The 20555-nt window shown below is 35.0% G+C and overlaps 2 protein-coding genes across 9 annotated transcripts in view; one reads left to right on the plus strand and one right to left on the minus strand.

Moving 5' to 3' along the window:
- The window catches only part of LOC120627207 (acyl-CoA Delta(11) desaturase-like), a 23749-nt gene continuing 3194 nt past the window's right edge, over positions 1-20555 (minus strand). Inside the window, exons 1-6 of one of the 2 annotated variants that reach the window (XM_039895079.1) lie at positions 16571-16728; positions 5927-6272; positions 5329-5459; positions 4101-4306; positions 2945-3127; positions 1-904 (exon numbers count right to left, since the gene is read on the minus strand). In XM_039895079.1, the coding sequence (XP_039751013.1) occupies positions 670-904; positions 2945-3127; positions 4101-4306; positions 5329-5459; positions 5927-6272; positions 16571-16600 (1131 nt within the window). In that variant the 5' untranslated portion in view covers positions 16601-16728 and the 3' untranslated portion in view covers positions 1-669. Of the gene's footprint in view, positions 905-2944; positions 3128-4100; positions 4307-5328; positions 5460-5926; positions 6273-16570; positions 16729-20555 lie in introns of those variants that run through there. The other variant, XM_039895080.1, reaches the window with a different exon arrangement.
- Positions 16859-20555, plus strand: part of LOC120627205 (probable glutamate receptor) — a 19701-nt gene continuing 16004 nt past the window's right edge. For 3 of the 7 annotated variants that reach the window (XM_039895071.1, XM_039895076.1, XM_039895078.1), the window contains exons 1-2: positions 16859-17040; positions 17431-17590. In XM_039895071.1, the coding sequence (XP_039751005.1) occupies positions 17570-17590 (21 nt within the window). In that variant the 5' untranslated portion in view covers positions 16859-17040; positions 17431-17569. Of the gene's footprint in view, positions 17041-17430; positions 17591-17637; positions 17719-19783; positions 19895-20358; positions 20529-20555 lie in introns of those variants that run through there. The other 4 variants (XM_039895073.1, XM_039895072.1, XM_039895074.1 and 1 more) reach the window with 4 other exon arrangements.

Genomic DNA, 20555 nt, shown 5'->3' on the forward strand with positions numbered 1-20555 from the left:
ATTATAAATAAGTATAGTTAAAATAAAATTGATATAAATTATTACAAAATCCGGAAATCACTTATTTAAATTAACCAAAGCTAAGGTGTCAACAACAATATCTTGTAGTATTTTATGGTTAACGTGCGTGTGACATTAAAATTAAAAATGCAAATATTCTTTTATTTCAATTAGGCCTATTTCACAAGCACTTTTGAAACGACAAATGTGTCTGTATTTAGTGTCTCTACAGTATAACACGTTATGTCTGAAATAAAATATTTTTTTTACGACGCTATAAAAGTAAAAGTGTCGTAAAGTTAGAATAGTTATGCAGTGTGTTCACCAACATATAACGAACTATTCCAACGCTAAACCACATTTATTCATAAAGGTTCTATTGTTTAGAAATGTAATCACCATTGCCCCACTATTGCCTTTGTACATTATTTTGCCTGGTTACGGGAGAGAAAAACGTATTAGTTTGATACGTATACATTTCATTTGAAATGTAAGGAGCGTCACTTTGAGATAACGCATTAGAAGAAATTTGCTCTACTAAGATTAAAAATTCATCTTGTGGCAAATAAATTATTGAAAAAAAAAACTTTGCAATATAAATAAATACAGTATAATATACATATAAATATTTACAGTATAAATATTTACAGTTAAGCTATTCGTAATTTATCAACTTTTATATCCTCTTTTCTTTACAATAGCTTCTATAAGGGATGGCGACGCCTTCTTCAAGTCATATGCCCATCCCAGGGCCGCAAACAAGTCTATGTACATCGTAGTAACGTTCAGAAAATAAGAGAGCTCCGCCGCTTTGTAGTCCCATGGAAAGGTGTGGTGATAGTTGTGCCAGCCTTCACCCATTGCAAAAAATGATACTTTCCAACTTTCTACGGGCATTATATGTCTGAAATAAAAAAAAAACAAATATGTTCACATTTCCCATATCGTACTTGATTGAACATTAACTGAAAATGGTAAATACCGCCGTAAGAGAGGCGTTTGACCAACGAATTTTTCTGTTCGTTATACATCATATGATATGGACATTATTCAAAATCCGAATTTAATCCGAAACACACGTAGCTTTTTCGCACCCAGTTAAAAGTATCAACTTAGTCTTAGATCTAAGACTTTTCTGAACAGGGGCAAAACATGATTTCACGCACGCGATAGGCGCTTTACTGAAGCAAGTTTTTTCTAAATTCTAACACATGGATTTGGAGTACAGCTCTCTGATATCCCTGAAATACTGAAGTCTTTTTTTCTTTCGTTCTTTCATGTATATTATATACGATGCCTATTCGCTCTTGATTTGAAGGTACTCAAGTATAGGTTGGGAAAAAGGAAGCTGGAAGAGCATTCCAGATCGTTGCGGTGCAAGTAACGAGGATGTAAAGCGCTTCGTATGTGTCCAATGTACAACAACGTTGGGGTGCAGATTTCTAGAGTGCCCCGCGGTTCAATGGTAAAAAGGTGAGGGGTGAACTAGATCAAATAGTTCGAAAAATATCTTGATAGTACACTGGGTACCACATTCTAAGATATTGGTTCTTTATGTACGCATTGAAGACAAATGGGACAGTCCACACATTGAACGGTGGACACCTTTTGGCAAGTAATTTGGACGCGAGGGCTCATATAACGTTTTAAATATTTGCTTCTAATATAAGCTGGGTTTGAAATCGATTTCAGAATAACTGATATCTATAGGTTTGTACCGTTTGATAACGGCAGATCAGAATATTGATGTATTCCAACACCTGTACTCTTCCCGCGGATGTCGTACGATTAAGCGAATGTAAATAAATAAATATACTACGACAATACACATACCGAATCTTACCCCAAAGTAAGCGTAGCTTGTGTTGTGGGTACTAAGATAGCTGATGAATATAATTTTTTATGAATATAATACACATAAATACTAATAATATACAGATAAACACCCAGACACTGAAAAACATTCACAAACATTTTCCAGTTGCAGGAGTCGAACCCACGACCTTGGACTCAGGAAAGCAGGGTCGCTGCCCACTGCGCCACTCGGCCGTCGAATAACTTATAACAAAGGCCAGGCAGCAGCATCTTCTGTGCTAATACTACCATCTACTGCGATCATCAACCCGTCTTTATAGTAAGTTATAATACGCCAACTTTCACATGGATGAGTTTTTTAGTCCAGCAGTAGACTGTTAAAACGCTATTGAGGATCTCATTATTTCGGGTTCTTTTCAAAAAATTATTTGTGAACTGTACCTATATCAAATCAATCTTCAAACTGTTTCTTGCGGCGTGCTTCTTGCACATGTACACGGGGTCAAGAAAATTGTTAGAGCAATACCGCTCAGATTTGCGGAAACCTCGACATGGATTGCGTTCCCTAAAACTTTTTTACAGCGATAAATATGATGACAGAATACGTCGTCTTTCGATTATCGTGGAGTGGTGATAGCCCAATGCTTAGCAATTCAGCTTCACTGACGCGGGGCTCAGTTCGCTTCCCAGAACGCACCTCTAACTTTTCTAAGTTATGTGCTATGTAAGTAAATTAAAAATAAGCTAATGCTTTAACGGTGTAGGAAAACGTCGTGAGGAAACTTGCATACTATATACTGCATAATGTTCTCAAATTAGTGTGAAGTCCACCTATCCGCACTGCGCCAGCGGGGTGGACTACGGCCCGAATCCTTTTAATTGTAGGAGGAGACTCGTGCCCTGTAGTGGGCCGGTAATGGGTTGATATCATGATAAAATTATCGTCGTTAAGGCGTTAGTTGTTGTCGTAAGAGATGACGTTGATGGTTAAAGTTATCGACCGAGTGCTCTTAACCTTTAAAATACCTACAGTTACGTTTAGAGAAAAAAATACAGCAGTCAGCATATCGTTCTGTTTCATTGTCTCTGTATCCGCTGAAAAACATGTTTAAGTTTAGAATAAACTTACTTATCATAGGGCCTGTTACCCCACAGATGTGCAAAGCTGTTCACAGACCAGGTGAAGTTAACGCTTGATAGGTATCTTACTAACGTCGAAACTATGGCGGCTTTCCAGGTTTCATTCCATAATAGCACTTTAGTTATAGAGGGCAGAATCAAACACAATGTTATTTTGAAAAAATTGAAGTATCTGAAAGGAGTAAGTTGATTAAAGTTTTTCTAGGAAATGGTGTAAAAAAATGACAAATCACTTTGCTTGCTGCCAGTTCTACACCGACCAGTATAAATGAAAGCTACGTTTTTAGGGTGCAAAGGGTAAAACGGGACACTATAATATATAAGCCGTTCTGTCCGTCTGTCACCTGGCTGTAACACAGGAATCGTGATAGTTAGATAGTTGAAATTTTCACAGATGATGTACTCGTATTTCTGATGTATATATTATTATTCCTATAACAGAGAATACTTAAAAACAGAATAATATAAATATTTATGGGGCTACCATACAACAGACATGATTTTCTTGCCGACTTGCCTTTATATATAATTGCACTTGTCCGGTTTTTACTAATATACTTTATATATTTGTGTGTTTTATATATTTGTTTGTAGTTATAAAATCGATCAAGGGGCTTTTCTTTCACTTCGATCAAGTAATACGGACTATGTTGCCTTAAACATGTAAAATATGCGTCATACTTATCTGGTGGTGACACCAAAATGTATTGAATTTGGTATCAAATAATCCACAAAATTTTACACTCGATAGGTAATATGACAGGAATATCAAAAGTTTATCATATAAACTTCTATACTAATATTATAATGAGAAAAGATTTTTGTTTTCTGTTTGTTTGCCCAGCCCAATCGGATCCGAAAGTACTGGACCGATTTTTAAATGATGATCCTCAAGAAAATTGCAATATTTTAACCCAAAGTAGCAAAATTTTGTGTGTTTCGCCTGCGCTGATACTTAAAAAATATGTACTACATGATAAAAGTACTCATATTATCTTAAGAAAATCTGAAATAGTCTACAAGACTATTCTTTACCCAATTTATAATAAGTAATCGATACTCCTTTACAGTAAATATAGCTTATGGCACTATCCAATTATTTGTCTGTTATAAATGTACCTAATTTGTTTATCCTTTCGACTTACTTTGTATGAAACTTGACCACTGGGTCATTGATAATGTCACTCATATCGAGTTGATTTCCTTCTTTGACAACAAGAGGATGTTTTTTCATTAAAAGCCACCCGACGTGGGCAAAGAAGAATCCTCGTCGCGCATCGTGCGGGTCCGCTATCGTCTCAGACCTTTTGTGATGGACGCGATGGTCTCTCACCCAATTAAATATATTGTTCTGAAAAAAGGTGTTAATTGTAACAATGTATTCATATACTTAAAACAAAAAATAGCACACAGGGGTATTTTGTTGGGAGTTGTCAGTGAGGGAACAATTTTGGTCATTGGAGGCAGAGAAATGTGGTCTAAGGAATCGTGCCAGCGATTTAGTAGGAATAATCAATAATTTCCAACATTACAAGATTTCTGAAACGTTTTTAAGCCTAATTTTAAGCCTTAAAATTAGGCTCAAAAGAGAAATAAACAGGCTCAGGGATATTGAATCAGAAAAGAGGAGATCTGTAGAAGAATTAGAGTCGCGTTAATAGCGAAGCTGAATCGGTAATGGTTGCAACACATAGATCGGACAAATGATAAACGGTGGAATACCAAGTATCTCGAATGCCGAAACAGCATCGGAATAAACGCAGGGTTTTTTTTATTTAATTTATTTATTATTTATCACATAAATGGATAATGACATAACAAGTACAACAACCAATAAAATAAAACTAGAAACCACGACATGCGTGTACAAATGCAGCCAATAAATGTGACAAACTAACGTACTAGGATATTTTTTTCTAAATAAACTAGTAATTTACACATTATTCACGAATTTACGCGACTAATGTGTAAGTGAGAATAGAGTTTAGGGATATTAGATCCCTTACCAGGTTTATTTGATATCGTCGGTCGGTTGACCGAATTTATCGTGTAAAGCTGTTGTTGGATAATGCTATTTGGAACTCCCTACAAAAGACCTACGTCCCACAGTAGGCGTCAATCGCTTGACAAGTTGACATGATAAAAATGTTGCACGAAGTTAATTGGATAGTGGTTATTAAAATGAATTAATAAATGATTTATTTATTTCTCCACATTACATATATAAGTACGATATAATGTTGCTTACGGACTAGTTTATTACACAGTTATAATGAGAAGACTAGGTTACACCTGTGTCCACTAGGCCCTTTCCCCAATAAAAAAAGATAAGGATGAATATAATATAGTTTAAGAAATAATAATGAATCATACCTGACCCGATAAAGAAAAACAGAGCATGAATATGATTCTTAGTGGCGTCGTAGCTTTGAACGCTCTGTGCGTCCAGTACCGATGGGCACCTGCGGTAACACCAAACCCGCTCACACCTCCAAGGGTCAATTCTGTTGATGGATTCATAAAAATGTATGTTACTAATCGATGTCGAACTTTCATAATTTTCCTTAGCGTTTCGTTAGCGGCACGTCTTTACCGGGGGGGTAACTAGCCGCTGCCGAAGCCTTTCATCAGACCAGATCAGAGAAATATCACAAATTAAAAATTCTCAAATTGCCCCTGATGGGGATCGAACACGGAACATCTCATTTAAAACCGTTCAGTCAGGGAAGTTTTTGTAATCGGCGCAAACGACTATTTGCTGAACCTACCTGACCACACATCCTCCATTGTGTATTTGTATGTGTAACGAATACGCATTTAAGTAATTCTACAATCAAAGGCAGCCATTAATCTTCACTCTTTAGTCTATTTTATACATGAACGAAGCCGTGGCGGGGCATTAGTTTTGTATTCATCCCAAGATAAGTTACACCGGATTATTTATTTATATAAAACAACAGAAATTACTTACCAAAAAGGTTAGTCTGCCATTTAGGCCCTTCACCCATTATAAATATATATGCAGTACTTGCTACAGTTATTATGTGAAATAACGATATGACAATAATGTTTATCCATCGGAGTGGGGTCAGGAACCCCATCCGCTTTTCCCATCTTCTTACGGGTGCAAGGAATTTTGGGTCATTTTTCGGTAGCGCTTCGTCATAGTAATCTACAGCTCTATGAGCTGCAACACTTTTGCTATCGCAGTTTTCTAACAAAGTATCTTTTGTATCATGTTCTTTAATGCTGTGTTTATCATAGAGCAGCTTTTGTTTTTTTAACACTTTCGTAACGGTGACTACTGGTGCCATTTTCTGTAATTACAAAGTAAATTCTGTCAATTTGAGATCTTGAATTGAACATAAATCCTGAGATTTCCCGTAGGTACCTGATTTTTATATATTCAATGTCAAAGGTCTCAAAAATGGGTTCGTTGCGTTTTCTGGTAAAACGGTAATTTTTATGATAAAATTAGGTCAGAAAATTGTAGATCATATAATTATCTATGAAAAAGGGCCCAATACTTTTGCCACTGTCTCTGAGATACATAACGATTCTAAAAGTTGAAAAGTTTTAATCTTCATAATATGCATAAGTATTAAGTAAGCATTACTGGTACTAAAAACATTACTGAAGCTTTATATATACGTGTATAAATATTTTTCTATCGGTAAATGTAATTCAAACATTCAAATTCAAATATGGTTTATTCATATAGGCCTATCACAGGCATATATGAAGCGTTCATACATATATGTTTACATAATGATTGTGAGGTGATGGTGAAAACTACGTTCGGCAACTTAAACTTAAAGCTAGGCGGGTTCCAAACGCGACCTGGTCTAAAAAGAGCCCTCAACAAACTTAGTCGGGTAACTTTTTTTTGTTATCACTATCTCACACATATACAGGATGTTTGGTGCATCGTGTGCCAAATCGAATCTGATGATTGGAGGGGTCTTTGGCTATCTCTTCAGCCCTCGTAAAAAAATCTTGCTCAAACGGTTTTTTTTATACTGATTTTAAATTGTTTTTTTAAAAATTGTAAAAATTCTACATTTAAATTTTAATAAAAAATAAAGTTGTTAAGTATTAATTAATTTTCTTTTTAATCTTTAATTTGTAACGTTTTACGCTTCTTTTGAAACTAGAATTACACGCCAGCAACATCTAGTTTTTGTTTTACAGCCCCGCAAAGTTTTTTTTACGTAAAAAAATAAGCTTGAACGTCAACTTTCGGTTTTAATAAAAAAAAAACTAAAAGTGATCATGTTCTTCCAATTTTTTTAAAACATCTCTGGACTGTCCCCTTTCTAATGGTGTGCAATATGCCATGAAAAGTAATTAGTAACATCACTAATTTTCAAATTTTCTAAACTTGGTCGCAATTTTCTAATATTCAACAGGTGAAAGAAAAACAAGGGTTTGCGTAAATAACACTCACAATTCACAAGGCAGATGACATTTTCTGTCTCTTTCATAAAGTTATACGCCCGTTGTTCGTTTAAACAGGCAAAAATAGTTTTTTCACTCTAGTGAAGCGAAATCTATCTTCTATTCCTTTCTTGCATAGTGCAAACCTGTTTGAACCAATCGCGAACGGGCCCCGCGTCGCGTCGACACGGCGGCCATCTTATTTTTTAGTCGAGACATCACTGCCTCTGCTGCCTAACGTGTGTGCTAGCTTACTGTACTCCACGATTCTTTTATTTAGTTTTCGTTAAGTTTTGTTGTTTTTTGTTACGTTTTATTTACTTTTGGTGTTATTGTTAAACTTTGTTGACTTTTTTGTTGTTGCAATGACGACATACTCTAACGAGGAATATGCGGACATCATAATGGTTTATGGTGCAGCCCGTGGTGTCGCTCGTGCAGCGCAACGACTTTACCAGGAACGCTTTCCTGGTCGACGATTACCTGGCCGCAGAGTCTTCCAAGACACATACCGACGTTTACGCGAGACTGGGAGTGTCAATTTTCATGAACCAAGGGGACATGTTGTGCGACATAATGTTGAAGTGGACGAGAGAATACTGGCACTTTTTGAGGAAGACGACACAAGAAGCATTAGATATGTGGCGGCACAACTTGATATTTCAATATGGAAAGTGTGGAAAGTCCTTCGACAAAACGAAAAATATCCATTCCACGAGACTCCGGTTCAAGGTACGTAATTTAAAACCTTTGTTTGACGTTGCCTTTGTTTAGCAGGTATCCATAATCTTCTAGTGCAATTAATTACTGCTCAAGGGGAATTAAAAAGATTTTTGGTTGTTGCAGGTCTTGAGGGTGGCGACTTTGACAGACGAATGCACTTTTGTCGGTTTTTGTTACACACAGATGTGGATAATCCTGATTTTTTAAAAAGAATACTGTGGACTGACGAATCCAAATTTACCAGAGAAGGGATTCTTAACTTGCACAATTTACACCATTGGGCACCGAAACGGCAAAACCCACATGCCAAAAGACAGCAATCTTTTCAAAGACGGTTTAGTGTGAACGTTTGGGCAGGAGTGATTGGGAATCAGGTAATTGGACCGCACTACCTGCCTGATAACTTAAATGGCGATAATTATTTAGAGTTCCTGCAAAATGATCTGCCGGAATTATTGGCCGAGGTGCCCGTGTTTAATGAAGATGTGCCCATAGTATTTCAAAATGACGGCTGTCCCGCGCATTGGCGTTTAACTGTGAGGGAATACCTCGATAATGTGTTCCCCAATTCGTGGATTGGGCGCGATGGGCCTATTGCATGGCCTCCACGTTCCCCAGACTTAACTCCGTTAGATTTTTATGTCTGGGGACGTGCCAAAGAGCTAGTATACGCCACAGAAGTCCCAACGAGGGAGGTACTAATACAACGCATAGAAGCGGCCTTCGGTACAATTAAGAACGAAATACGGCTTCGGACTACAACTGTAACAATACGTCAAAGATGTCGGGCCTGCATTCGAAACAGGGGTGAACAATTTGAGCAGAATTTGTAAAAATTATGAAATAAATGTTTCAAATGCAATGTATTATTTTTATTTCAAGTAAAACCTACGAAATTTAAAAATTTTACCTGCTTGTGAGTTTTATTTACGCAAAAACTTGTTTTTCTTTCATCTGTTGAATATTAGAAAATTGTGACTAAGTTTAGAAAATTTGAAAATTAGTGATGTTACTAATTACTTTTCATGGCATATTGCACACCATTAGAAAGGGGACAGTCCAGAGATGTTTTAAAAAAATTGGAAGAACATGATCACTTTTAGTTTTTTTTTTATTAAAACCGAAAGTTGACGTTCAAGCTTATTTTTTTACGTAAAAAAAACTTTGCGGGGCTGTAAAACAAAAACTAGATGTTGCTGGCGTGTAATTCTAGTTTCAAAAGAAGCGTAAAACGTTACAAATTAAAGATTAAAAAGAAAATTAATTAATACTTAACAACTTTATTTTTTATTAAAATTTAAATGTAGAATTTTTACAATTTTTAAAAAAACAATTTAAAATCAGTATAAAAAAAACCGTTTGAGCAAGATTTTTTTACGAGGGCTGAAGAGATAGCCAAAGACCCCTCCAATCATCAGATTCGATTTGGCACACGATGCACCAAACATCCGGTATATACATAAATTAAAAATTAAAAAAAAATCCTTTTCTTTCAATATAGTTTACATTATGTTACTAGTCAAGGCCTTTTATATTGAAGGAGATTTAGAAAATATTTTGTTTCTTGCTATTTAGTTGTCTAACAAAGACGGTTTATTTTTGTATTTTTTTTTGTATGCTTTGTTAGGAAGCACATAAATATGTGCTTACGGGGTCATATTTCAGTGAAATATATTAAATTTTAAGGCCTTAGAAAAGTTGTAAAACTGGTGATTAGCTATGCTGAGCAATGTTTTCTCTTTATTTGTCATCAGTAATTTAAAATACGAAAGAAAATAAATATAAAACGTTGCAACTGCAGCTTCAACATGCAACCGCTTTACAACATTCATTAGTAAGGGTGAAAGGGGCCAACCTACTATGGGTACAAAACAAATGACTCACTAATAATAAAATTTCAAGTTTATCATACCCATGTCACTTACTTACCTATTACTTATTAAGAAGAATATAATATTATATATGTTTAAGTTATACCTTTAGAAAATATTGTGTTCGTTAGTAAAAAATAGTATGCATAGTTCATACAGTAAAACTGCTTTAATCAATTAGGCGCGTTATCTAGATACAAGCACACTGTAAGAGTAAATATGAGGAAGAAACTCAGTACTCGAAAAAACATTGCTTTATAAAATATTGTGGTTTTTTGTTTGATAACTTTATTGCACACACATACACACACACACACATACAAAACACGTACAAAACATACATAAAGTGAACATCATCATCATCATCATCATCATCATCTCAACCAATTGACGTCCACTGCTGGACATAGGTCTTTTGTATTTGTGTTGTAGGGAGTTCCACAATGCACGGTCCTGGGCCGCTTGCCTCCAACGGCTCCCAGCTACTCGCCTGATGTCATCTGTCCACCTCGTTTGGGGCCGACCTACGCTGCGTTTACCGGTGCGGGGTCGCCATTCCAGCACCTTAAGACCCCAACGTCCATCTGTTCTCCGAGCTATGTGCCCCGCCCATTGCCACTTCAGCTTCGCAATTCGCTGAGCTATGTCCGACCTGTAGCGACCATGTCTCTGATCCGTAAGTCATCACTGGCAACACGCACTGTTCGAAGACTTTAGTCTTCAGGCACTGAGGGATTTTGGACGAGAAGATGTCACGAAGTTTCCCGAACGCTGCCCATCCGAGTTGGATTCGGCGGTTTACCTCTTTCTCGAAATTGGACCTACCTAACTGGATCGTGTGTCCTAGGTATATATACTCGTCTACAATTTCGAGTGCAGAGCTCCCAACAATTATTGGGTGGAGCGGAACATGAGCGTTAGACATAATTTTCGTCTTGCTCATGTTCATACGAAGGCCCACCTGTTGAGAAACTCTGCTGAGGTCATTGAGCATCGCATTAAGGTCTTCCAGAGTCTCTGCCATTATGACTACATCGTCGGCAAACCGAAGTTGAGTTGAAAGTGAACATACAAAGTAGAAACTTAGAATAGAAAATGGGGTTTGGAAAGGTGGTCTTATCGCTTTAAGCGATCTCTTCCAGACAACTTTTGACGTTAGAAAAGACGAAGGAATGGGTTGGTGCAGTAATTTTACACATAAATCCTAATACTACACATAAATTATTGAGTATATATTAGTTTATTAAATAAATAAATAAATAAATAAATATACTACGACAATACACATATCGCCACCTAGCCCCAAAGTAAGCGTAGCTTGTGTTATGGGTACTAAGATGACTGATGAATATTTTTATGAATAATATACATAAATACTTTAAAATATATATATAAACACCCAGACACTGAAAAACATTCATGCTCATCACACAAACATTTTCCAGTTGTGGGAATCAATAAAAAAAAAAAAATATAATAAATAAATATTATTTTATATTTATTTATTATATTTTTCTTATTTGTGCAATTTTGTTTGTGTATTTGTATTTAGCTATTTGAATGTACGTTTATAATAATTTTACACCACCTGTCCGCTCTCTCTCATCTTGTCCTAATCCAAAGGTTGCCTGGCAGAGATCGCTACTAAGCGATAAGGCCGCCTTTTGTATTCTACTTCTGTCTTTGTATTTCTATTGTTTTTTTTATTTTCCTAACTTCATTTTGGTGTACAAATAAAGAGTTAAATAATAATAAATTATAAGTACATAATATATATAAGTATATAAATATTTATGCAGTACACTATGTATATATTACATAGATAAATTTAAAATACATAATATGACATAGATAAGAAAAGGTTTCCCGAACGCTTCTTTAAGATATTTAGGGATTGAGCCAGACGTACGAGTATGTCAGCAAGCAGGGAATTCCAGGGTCTTACACAATTAACCGTAAAATAAGTAGTATAGTATTTCGTTCTTTTTTGCCTTGCTAAAGTTTTATTCATGTCAAGTCTTGCAAGGCAAAAAAGAGGCCGAATATTAACAAGTGTGTTATTTTATGCACGAGGTGCGAGAGCCTTTATACGCACGAATTTAGAATAGCACTTTTGCCGGGCTGTTATGAGTTAGCCAATTCGCACCATAATCTTATTCTTATTTCGCAGGTGCAGTGGCCCGCTACTTAGTTTTTTTACTTATAGCATAGGTATGATAATGACCGTTTAGTAATGATGAATAAGTTAATTAACTAGCAAACAAAATAAAAAAATGGCCAGCACTTGCGTTCTATAAATAGGTAGCTTATACTATTTAAAAAAAGTTTTCGTTTTAGTTGTCTATTTTACCGCGATAGGGATATATTACTAAATATCCTTTAAGGTAGGAGACTTTAAAATACTAATTTGATTTTTAACTTCACATGAGTCGGCGATCTTTCGATTTTATATATTATAAAGATAAACAGCACTCAGGGACAGTGATGCTCTCGCTCAGTAGGGTAGTTTCAAAGATTAGGTTAGCAAACAAAAAAAAAAATTAAAAATCGATAGATAGAGAAAAGAGTCCAAAGACTCTACGCGTTTATTTTCATTAGCGTTACTTAAAAAAAACAGTTTGTTTTTGACCCTAAGTCAATTATTTTAATTGTCTATACGCTTTTGATTATATTAACCTATGACCGATATACGTCATACACAAATTAAAGGAAAGGCAATGGGTAGTCGAATCAAATTTTTATATACCTATTGTCATCCCTCTAGTTTTAGAGCTTTTTGTGACAGAGCTCGCCCCGGGAAGTACTACCAGGTTGCATAGTTCTGCCGCTGAGCAGCATTGTTGCAATGCTGTGTTCCGGTCTGAAGGGTGTGAGTGACGGTGTAATTTTTATTATTTTATTACTACGACAATACACAAATTGCCATCTAGCCTCAAAGTAAGCGTAGCTTGTGTTTTAGATACTAAGATGACTGATGAATATTTTTATGAATAATATTCATAAAAACGTATAATATCCAGATAAACACCCAGATACTAAAACATTCATGTTCGTCACACAAACATTTTTCAGTTGTGGGAATCTTGGTCACTTGGCTTACGCGACCACAACTCTTCTTTCCGCGGATGTCGAACGAGGAGACTAAGGGAATTCGGCCACAGCCGAATCCTCACACGATACCAGACCTTCAAAATTCAGAAATTAAAAATATCACAAATTGCCGACACCGGGAATCGAACCCGGGACCTCCGATTTAAAACCACAGCGCTCACCGCTGCGCCAAGGAGGTCGTCAAAAAATATCCTACCATATCTAGCGATCCTTACCGGAAGGGTGTCAAAGGATCTTTATTACTCTGCTTCACCTGTCTCTTCGATTGTCCGTCAGTATTTTTTCTACTAGTCTATCTTGACTTAACTTTGAGGATATAGTCTATAGTCTAAGATGGTAGCGGGCTATTAGGATTTAGGGGTATGGCAATTGTATCGAATCCATATTTGTTTACCAATAGGAGAATAGCACCAAAGAAGAATGATTCAATTTGAAAATATACACTAAAACCTACCGCATGAGTCATTCTGTTCATAAGTGAAAACCGTATGAAAATCCGTTCAATAGTTTTTGAGTTTCTCGCGCCCAGATAGACAGACGCGTTGGGGTTTTTTATTATATGTAAAGATATAGACTACAGCTATTGCTGTAATTAATTTTTCATTTAACTTCAAATGAAAAATCTAAAAATATCTCTGTCTCGCTCTGAACCCGTGGCTAACTGCTAACGTACCATAACTATGGTCTCAAGAATTGAACCCCAGGACAAGTGTGCTATTGAAACTGTGTTCCAGTGGTGGATAAATGATAAAAAAGTAATGATTAATATTCAACCCTTTGGCAATAAATAAAATTTAATTGGTATCCACACTAGGTAAGTCTGTTTGTTTATATATTTATTTATTTATTCCTAATCTTACATTTTTGTCATTACAGGAAAAAGTTATCCTAATACGACAATGCAGCATGTTATGTAAACGTAGCGGACCCCAGCGCCATCTGTCGGGCTAATATGTGAATCTAAACCATCCAGGGTGCCACCGAAACGTATAATAAAAAAAATATACAAATCGGTCCAGCCGTCTAGGAGGAGTTCAGTGACATACACACGCACACAAGAAATATATATATAAAGATAATGTATATGATAAAATCCTAATCGCTATATTTGTGAGTTCACTCAGAGTGGAACAAAATAAATTTTACACTCGGTTAATGAAAAGTTTTCTGTAATGAATTATTCAAGAAAACAGTGTGCATGGCTAATCGGAAGAAAGAAGAATTCAGTTTTTTTTGACTACTATAATCCTTACTAATATTATAAATGCGAAAGTGTGTTTGGTTGTTTGACCTTCTTTCACATCCTAACTATGCCCATCCACTTGATTTTTGGCATAGAATTATTTGAAAGGATGGAAAGTAACGTAGGCTACTTTTTATTACATGAAAACCAACGGTTCCCACGGGATTTCTAAATACACTAATATATGTGGGCGACGAACGCGGACAACAGTATTTCAATACAAAAAAACATTTTTTTACTCTTTTTTCATTAGCAGGCACTTTTTAACATTGGTATAATCTGATTGAAGTTATAAATGCGAAAGTATGGTTTTTTTTCTCCCTTCACGCCCTAACTATCCAACGCATCAACTTGATTTTTGACGTAGAGTTACTTGAAATGTAACATAGGGTACTTTTTATCCGAGGAAAATAAATGGTTCATACGCAGTGGCGGCCACAAAATGGAACAATCCTTAGCATTAATGAGTTATACAAAAATTGTAGGGTAGGCAAAACTTATGTGCATATATGTAGTGCACGCCACTGTTTATACGGGATTTTTAAAAACACTTATAAATGCGCGCGAAGAACCCGTGCTACAGTATTTCAATAATAATAAACTTTTTTTTTCATAAATAGGTACTTTTTCTCATAGGTCAACCATTGTAATACCTGACCTGGGCCTCGCGGGCTTACTACACAGGGCCATAACTTATTTAATCATAACTTTTAGAATTTTCAGGTCATCTCTGGAAGATTTCTGTGCATTTAAGCTATTTTGAAAATTTTGACCGGGGGATGCTTTATAATCGATACTGAGTCCGAATTATTTCATTTTTGTCTGTCTTTCTTTCTGTCTGTCTGTCTGTCTGTCTGTCCGGGCATCACGTGAAAACTACTGATTAGATTTAAATAAAATTTGGTATAATGGTAGCTGATATTCCGGGTCAACATATACTCTCTATCCCGATAAACAATAAGTTTCCTCCGGGAAATGGGATGAATTTTTTTATCATTTTCACTTCATAGGTAATGTGAACCGATTTTGATAATTCTTTTTTTACTTAAAAGTATGTACTATGAAGCATGTATTTTCTAATACATTGAAAGCTTGATTGTGTTGTGAATTGAAATAATGACAACTTACTAATTCAGTATACCACGTAAAATAATAGTAGGTACATTAAAAATAAATTTACATATTATAAAACAAAATCCCCGCCGGGTCTGTCTGAACTGAAAAACTTCCGAACGGATTTTCATACGGTTTTCACTAATTAACAGAGTGACTGAAAGTCTTAGAGTATTTTATTAAGGTTATCTGGTTATTGCATACAATTCTAAAATAAACTACCCATTGAAATCTTGGAGATGTCTCTTAAAAGTTCAAAGTTTGTATTAAACGTAAGCTTATAGAAAAGTCCTATTATAGTATAAACGACTACGTAATCGATAAAAAAGCTTGGATGTGAATGATTGCCTGGTTGCTCTTCTAATAATTTGAAATGACAATGTGAGATGGTGATAAAAAAAAACACCCGGCTAAGTTTGTTGTGGGCTTCGTCTTAGACCAGGACGCGTTTGGAACCCTCGTAGCTTTAGTTTTAAGTTTACGAATATGCCATCATCTCAATACCGTGTAATACTCATGTAATAAGCGCATGAAAAGTTCCACCTACTTGAATAAAGATATTTTTGACTTTATTGGATGAAATATAATGATGTTTTTTAAAGATGTCAAACCGACTTGTAGCTTTACTGGCGTACGCCTTGAAAATGATTGATAAGACATAAAAATAATGTACTACATATTTAAAGTAATCATTATCACCTACAAAAAAGTCCGGAGGCTATATGTCTAACTGTTAAGTCACAATAACCGCTTTTTGTTTTAATTTGTCAATCAAAACACGGGTACATTCTAAAGATGGTGACATTCCTATCATGATCTTTGACCAAATAAATAGTTTTATAATTAAATTATTAATTATGTACTTAAATTGGACCTATCGTTTAGAAGTTACGACGGGTATAGAAATGCTAAAATCAAGAAAAATTCAGAGGGCCGCCTGGCCGCGTATTATATAGTTTGGATATAAAACTGGACCCGGTAGGTGACGCTGCAATTAGGTTCTTGGTTTTTTTAAGATATTAAAACCGATAATAACCGATTTGATGCAGACTAAGTTGCACAGGTCAGCTATCACTAAAATAAAAATACCACAACTTCATGCAAAAAAATAACTTACAAAAGTATTTAATTGTTTTTGCACATTCATTCACAATATTTAAAAAATAACATCACTCGTTAAAATCACAGGAATGTGTCTCGTGACAAAGTATAATGTTACTACTGTGATCAAATTATACTATGCGAAAGTGAAAAAATGCATTTCGGTCACGTTTTATGCAGTACGTGTCTTGTATCGTACTTAGGTATATATTACTGTATCTGATTGTGTTAACTTTATCACGTACATTATAAAGGGTATTTATAACTAAAGCATGTTCCAAATTTGTAGTAACTAAGTTGAAATTAAACATTTAGCGTAACCAACAAATCAGAAAATTTCCAAAAGAAGAATAGAATAGAATAGAAAAAAATTATTGCAACAGAATACAATAGGAAAAACGCTAGGAAATAGTTATAGTACTTAGTGCTGGAATGCAAAGGCGGCATCATCACTAAAACTAGTAAACTAGTAGTAGTAATAATTATGTAAGTGTTGTTATTATATATATGTATTAGTTTATTTTTATATTTATTTATTAATTATATTATTTACTTTTTATCTATTTATGTTGTTTATGTATTAGCATGTAGTTATTCGCATGTATGTATTATAATATTTGTACCACCATCAGTCTATTCTCCTCTTCTTTTTTTTTCCTAATTCAAAAGTTGCCTGGCAGAGATCGCTATTAAGCGATAAGGCCGCCTTTTGTGTTACTACTTCTTTCGATATGTTTCTGTTTTTGTTATATTTTATATATGTTAATGTTGTGGTATACAAATAAAGAGTTTAATAATAATAATAAAACTAAAACATAACTGAAATAAACCTTCTTATATTTTTGTAAGTAAAGAGTATTTTTTTTATACATATAGACAAATAAAGCGGTGAAAGCCTAGTGGCTAATCCGTTAGTTGGCCAGCGTTATAGCCCATAAAAAAAAATATTCCATTCCGTGCCCTGTAGTGGACAGTGGGCAAGTAATGAGTTAATAATGATGTCGATGGACAGATCATGAACGGAGATAGCTATGATGTGAGTATCTCTTTGTTATCTATTCAGAAATGGGGAGATCTGTAGACGAACTAGAGTTGCTGACTGCTGTTGGTCGTTTGGGTAATAAGGTGCCAGAGCGACTTCGCAACGTAATATTGGACGTATTGGTAAGACGTACTACTGAAATTATCCCACTAGGTAGATTAGGTAGAGAGGCGACGTCAAAAAAGCTGGCCACAGGCACAAAATACCGTGGAATTCGGAAATACCTACTAAAGATCTATGTCCAGCAGTACAATAGTTTTTATTAAGTTGACAGGTTTGTGGTGATGTTGACGACTAATGATGGTTTAAACTTTCTCGTATTATTATCACTCAAAATCCGCAGCCTATTTATGTTTTACTTCTGGGCAGACATATTTCCGTACAAGGAGTATTTAGGGTTCTATTATGATCTCGATAACCCGAACCGGGAATTGAATGTACGGCCTCCTCATCGACGAACTTACTAACTACTAGATCCAAATGATGAACCGCTTATAAAACTAAAAAAAAATTTGAAGCATAAATCATTACTTTTTATTTTATTTATTTATTTTTTGCGAACCAAAACTTCAATAGGATTTAATTGCTAAAACAGACAGTTTTAAACGTAGCCATTTCACATAGCTTCCTACGGAAATGGGAACCCCATTTCCCCATTTTCTACGGTTTAGTTTTAGAAAGATAAAAAAATCATCCTGTATCTGAGTAAAAATATGTATGTATTACAGTTAGACTAAGTCAGCCAACTTTTAAAAACAATCGTTCCTTGAATTTGTTTCTCAGACCTTAATGAATCATTCCTCTTCCGTTTTGCTTATTCAGTTGTATTCAAACTCTAAACTAAATTAAATTTTATCAGGTTACAAGTATGTAGGCAGAGAACATTGTTAAAAGGATGGTACTATTTAAAGAGCTACTTATTTATTAAGTTGAATATTAAGCAACATTAGGTACCTCTACCTTGTTTCGTATTCCAGTCCTATGGAAATAGTTAATTAATTTCGTCTACCTACTAACTAATATTTATGGCTTACGTATTGGTAGACATTGTGGATACGTTACTGTGCGTACCCAAAATCCTAAGTTAAAAAAAAAAAATACTCTTTTTACGTTCTACAACACTATTGCAAAAAACTAATTCTACGGTTTAAACTTCTGTTTTTGATATTTTTACAGATAAATTTGCTGTTTAATTAAAATCATTTATGAACGTCAGTTATTAAAAGAATACATTTATTTGTAAAAATATTTAGCTCTACGACGCACGGGACTGAGTACCAATCACTCCAAGATAGTACTGAAAAATTCTTAACAGAATAACAATGTCTTTCTGGATACATAAAATCATAATTCCTAAGAAATATGATTTTATTTTTGTACTATAAACTAAATTAAGTTCACCATCATAATTTTAAATGCTTCTGAATAAGAATTATAAAATTAGTATAATTGGTTGTGGAGTCCACATCTCCCGAAGATGCTCTGATTTCTAACCGATGCTGTGGTGGGGCTTACCTAAAACTAATAAAGAAGTTATAAATAACAGCACAGATTTGTCTGTTTGCCGACTAGTTTGTAAAACCAAATCAATATCTATTATTTAAAGTTGTCTATCCCATGGTGAATGTCCGATAAAAATCATTAATCAAATAATTTCAAACACCAGACTGATAAATCTTTTATTAGGATAGACTGAGCGAGAATAAGCTCGCACTAATTAAATGTACGCTTAATTGCTACGTGTACATTCACAAAGTCTGTTACATTTCCATTTAACAATATTCTAAAGCGTAGAATTAAATTAAACATACAACGCTTACCATCAATCAAAGTAACCAATAAATCAATATATTGAAACAATAAACACTACACTACACTAAATAACAATTGAACAATAGCTTATTATATTGTTCTTTACCTACTAGTTTTGGTCGTTGTTCATAATTGTTATTAATATGTTATCAACTATTTTGAATCACGAGCTTGTAGGTTCGGAGTAACAAAGTTTTACTTTAAATTCGTATCCCGGTGAATTATGTCTTCTGATTTATAATATTTGTATTCTGCGGAGATTATTAGCTAATCTTTGGTTATAATAAAATATAACTTCCTGAAATCTTTACGCGATGATAATGATAAAGTATTTGAACCCTTGTATATTTTTGTGTGTCTATGGAATTATTGTAGTTGATGCGAAATGTTCAACGGTCACTCTGACGTCTTTGGGATTCGTTGTTGAGTATGCAGTGTGGCGTGGGTGGCATCAGGTCATAATACAAACACCATTCCATGACGCAGGTTAATTATTTTGTCTAATCAAATCAGTAGGTTCCAATGTATTTTTCAGTTTTAATTTAAACACGTTTAAATTAAAATGAAACATTTGACGTTTTAATATTTCGTAATATTATATTATTATCTGTAAAACAACTCGATCAATTTATCACCATCATTAAAAAGAGTATAGGCCGTTGTACACCAAGCTGGCTGGCTGTGGATTGGTTGACTTCAGACGGCTTTGAGGGCATTATGGAGAACTATCTGGCATGCAGGTTTCCTCACTATGTTTTCCTTCACTATCGAAACAAGTTATATTTAATTGCTTGAAGTGCACTTAACTTCGGAGAGATAGATCTCTTGTGCGGGTTGGCGGGCTTAAACAGTACCGGCACTGACATCTTAACGTACTCTACGAGTTGTGATGTTCTTCGAGAGCGAGTGCGGACGATGCCGCGGGTTATAGCTTATCTCTTGTTTTACAGGTTGTTATTGGACGACATTACGTTTAGTTAAGTGCCTAAGCGTTAATGGGATAGCAGCTGCAGTAAATGTCAAAGAGAAAGCTGGTACAAGTTCCTCACTCGGAATTGTAATCATCACACCTGAGATTAAAGGGAATGCTCTCAAAAGTATTACGTCTGCAATAGACCAGGTAAAATACTATCTAGCTGTGTATTAT

This window comes from Pararge aegeria, chromosome 11, assembly GCF_905163445.1.
Source record: "Pararge aegeria chromosome 11, ilParAegt1.1, whole genome shotgun sequence".
NCBI classification, from domain to species: Eukaryota; Metazoa; Arthropoda; class Insecta; order Lepidoptera; family Nymphalidae; genus Pararge; species Pararge aegeria.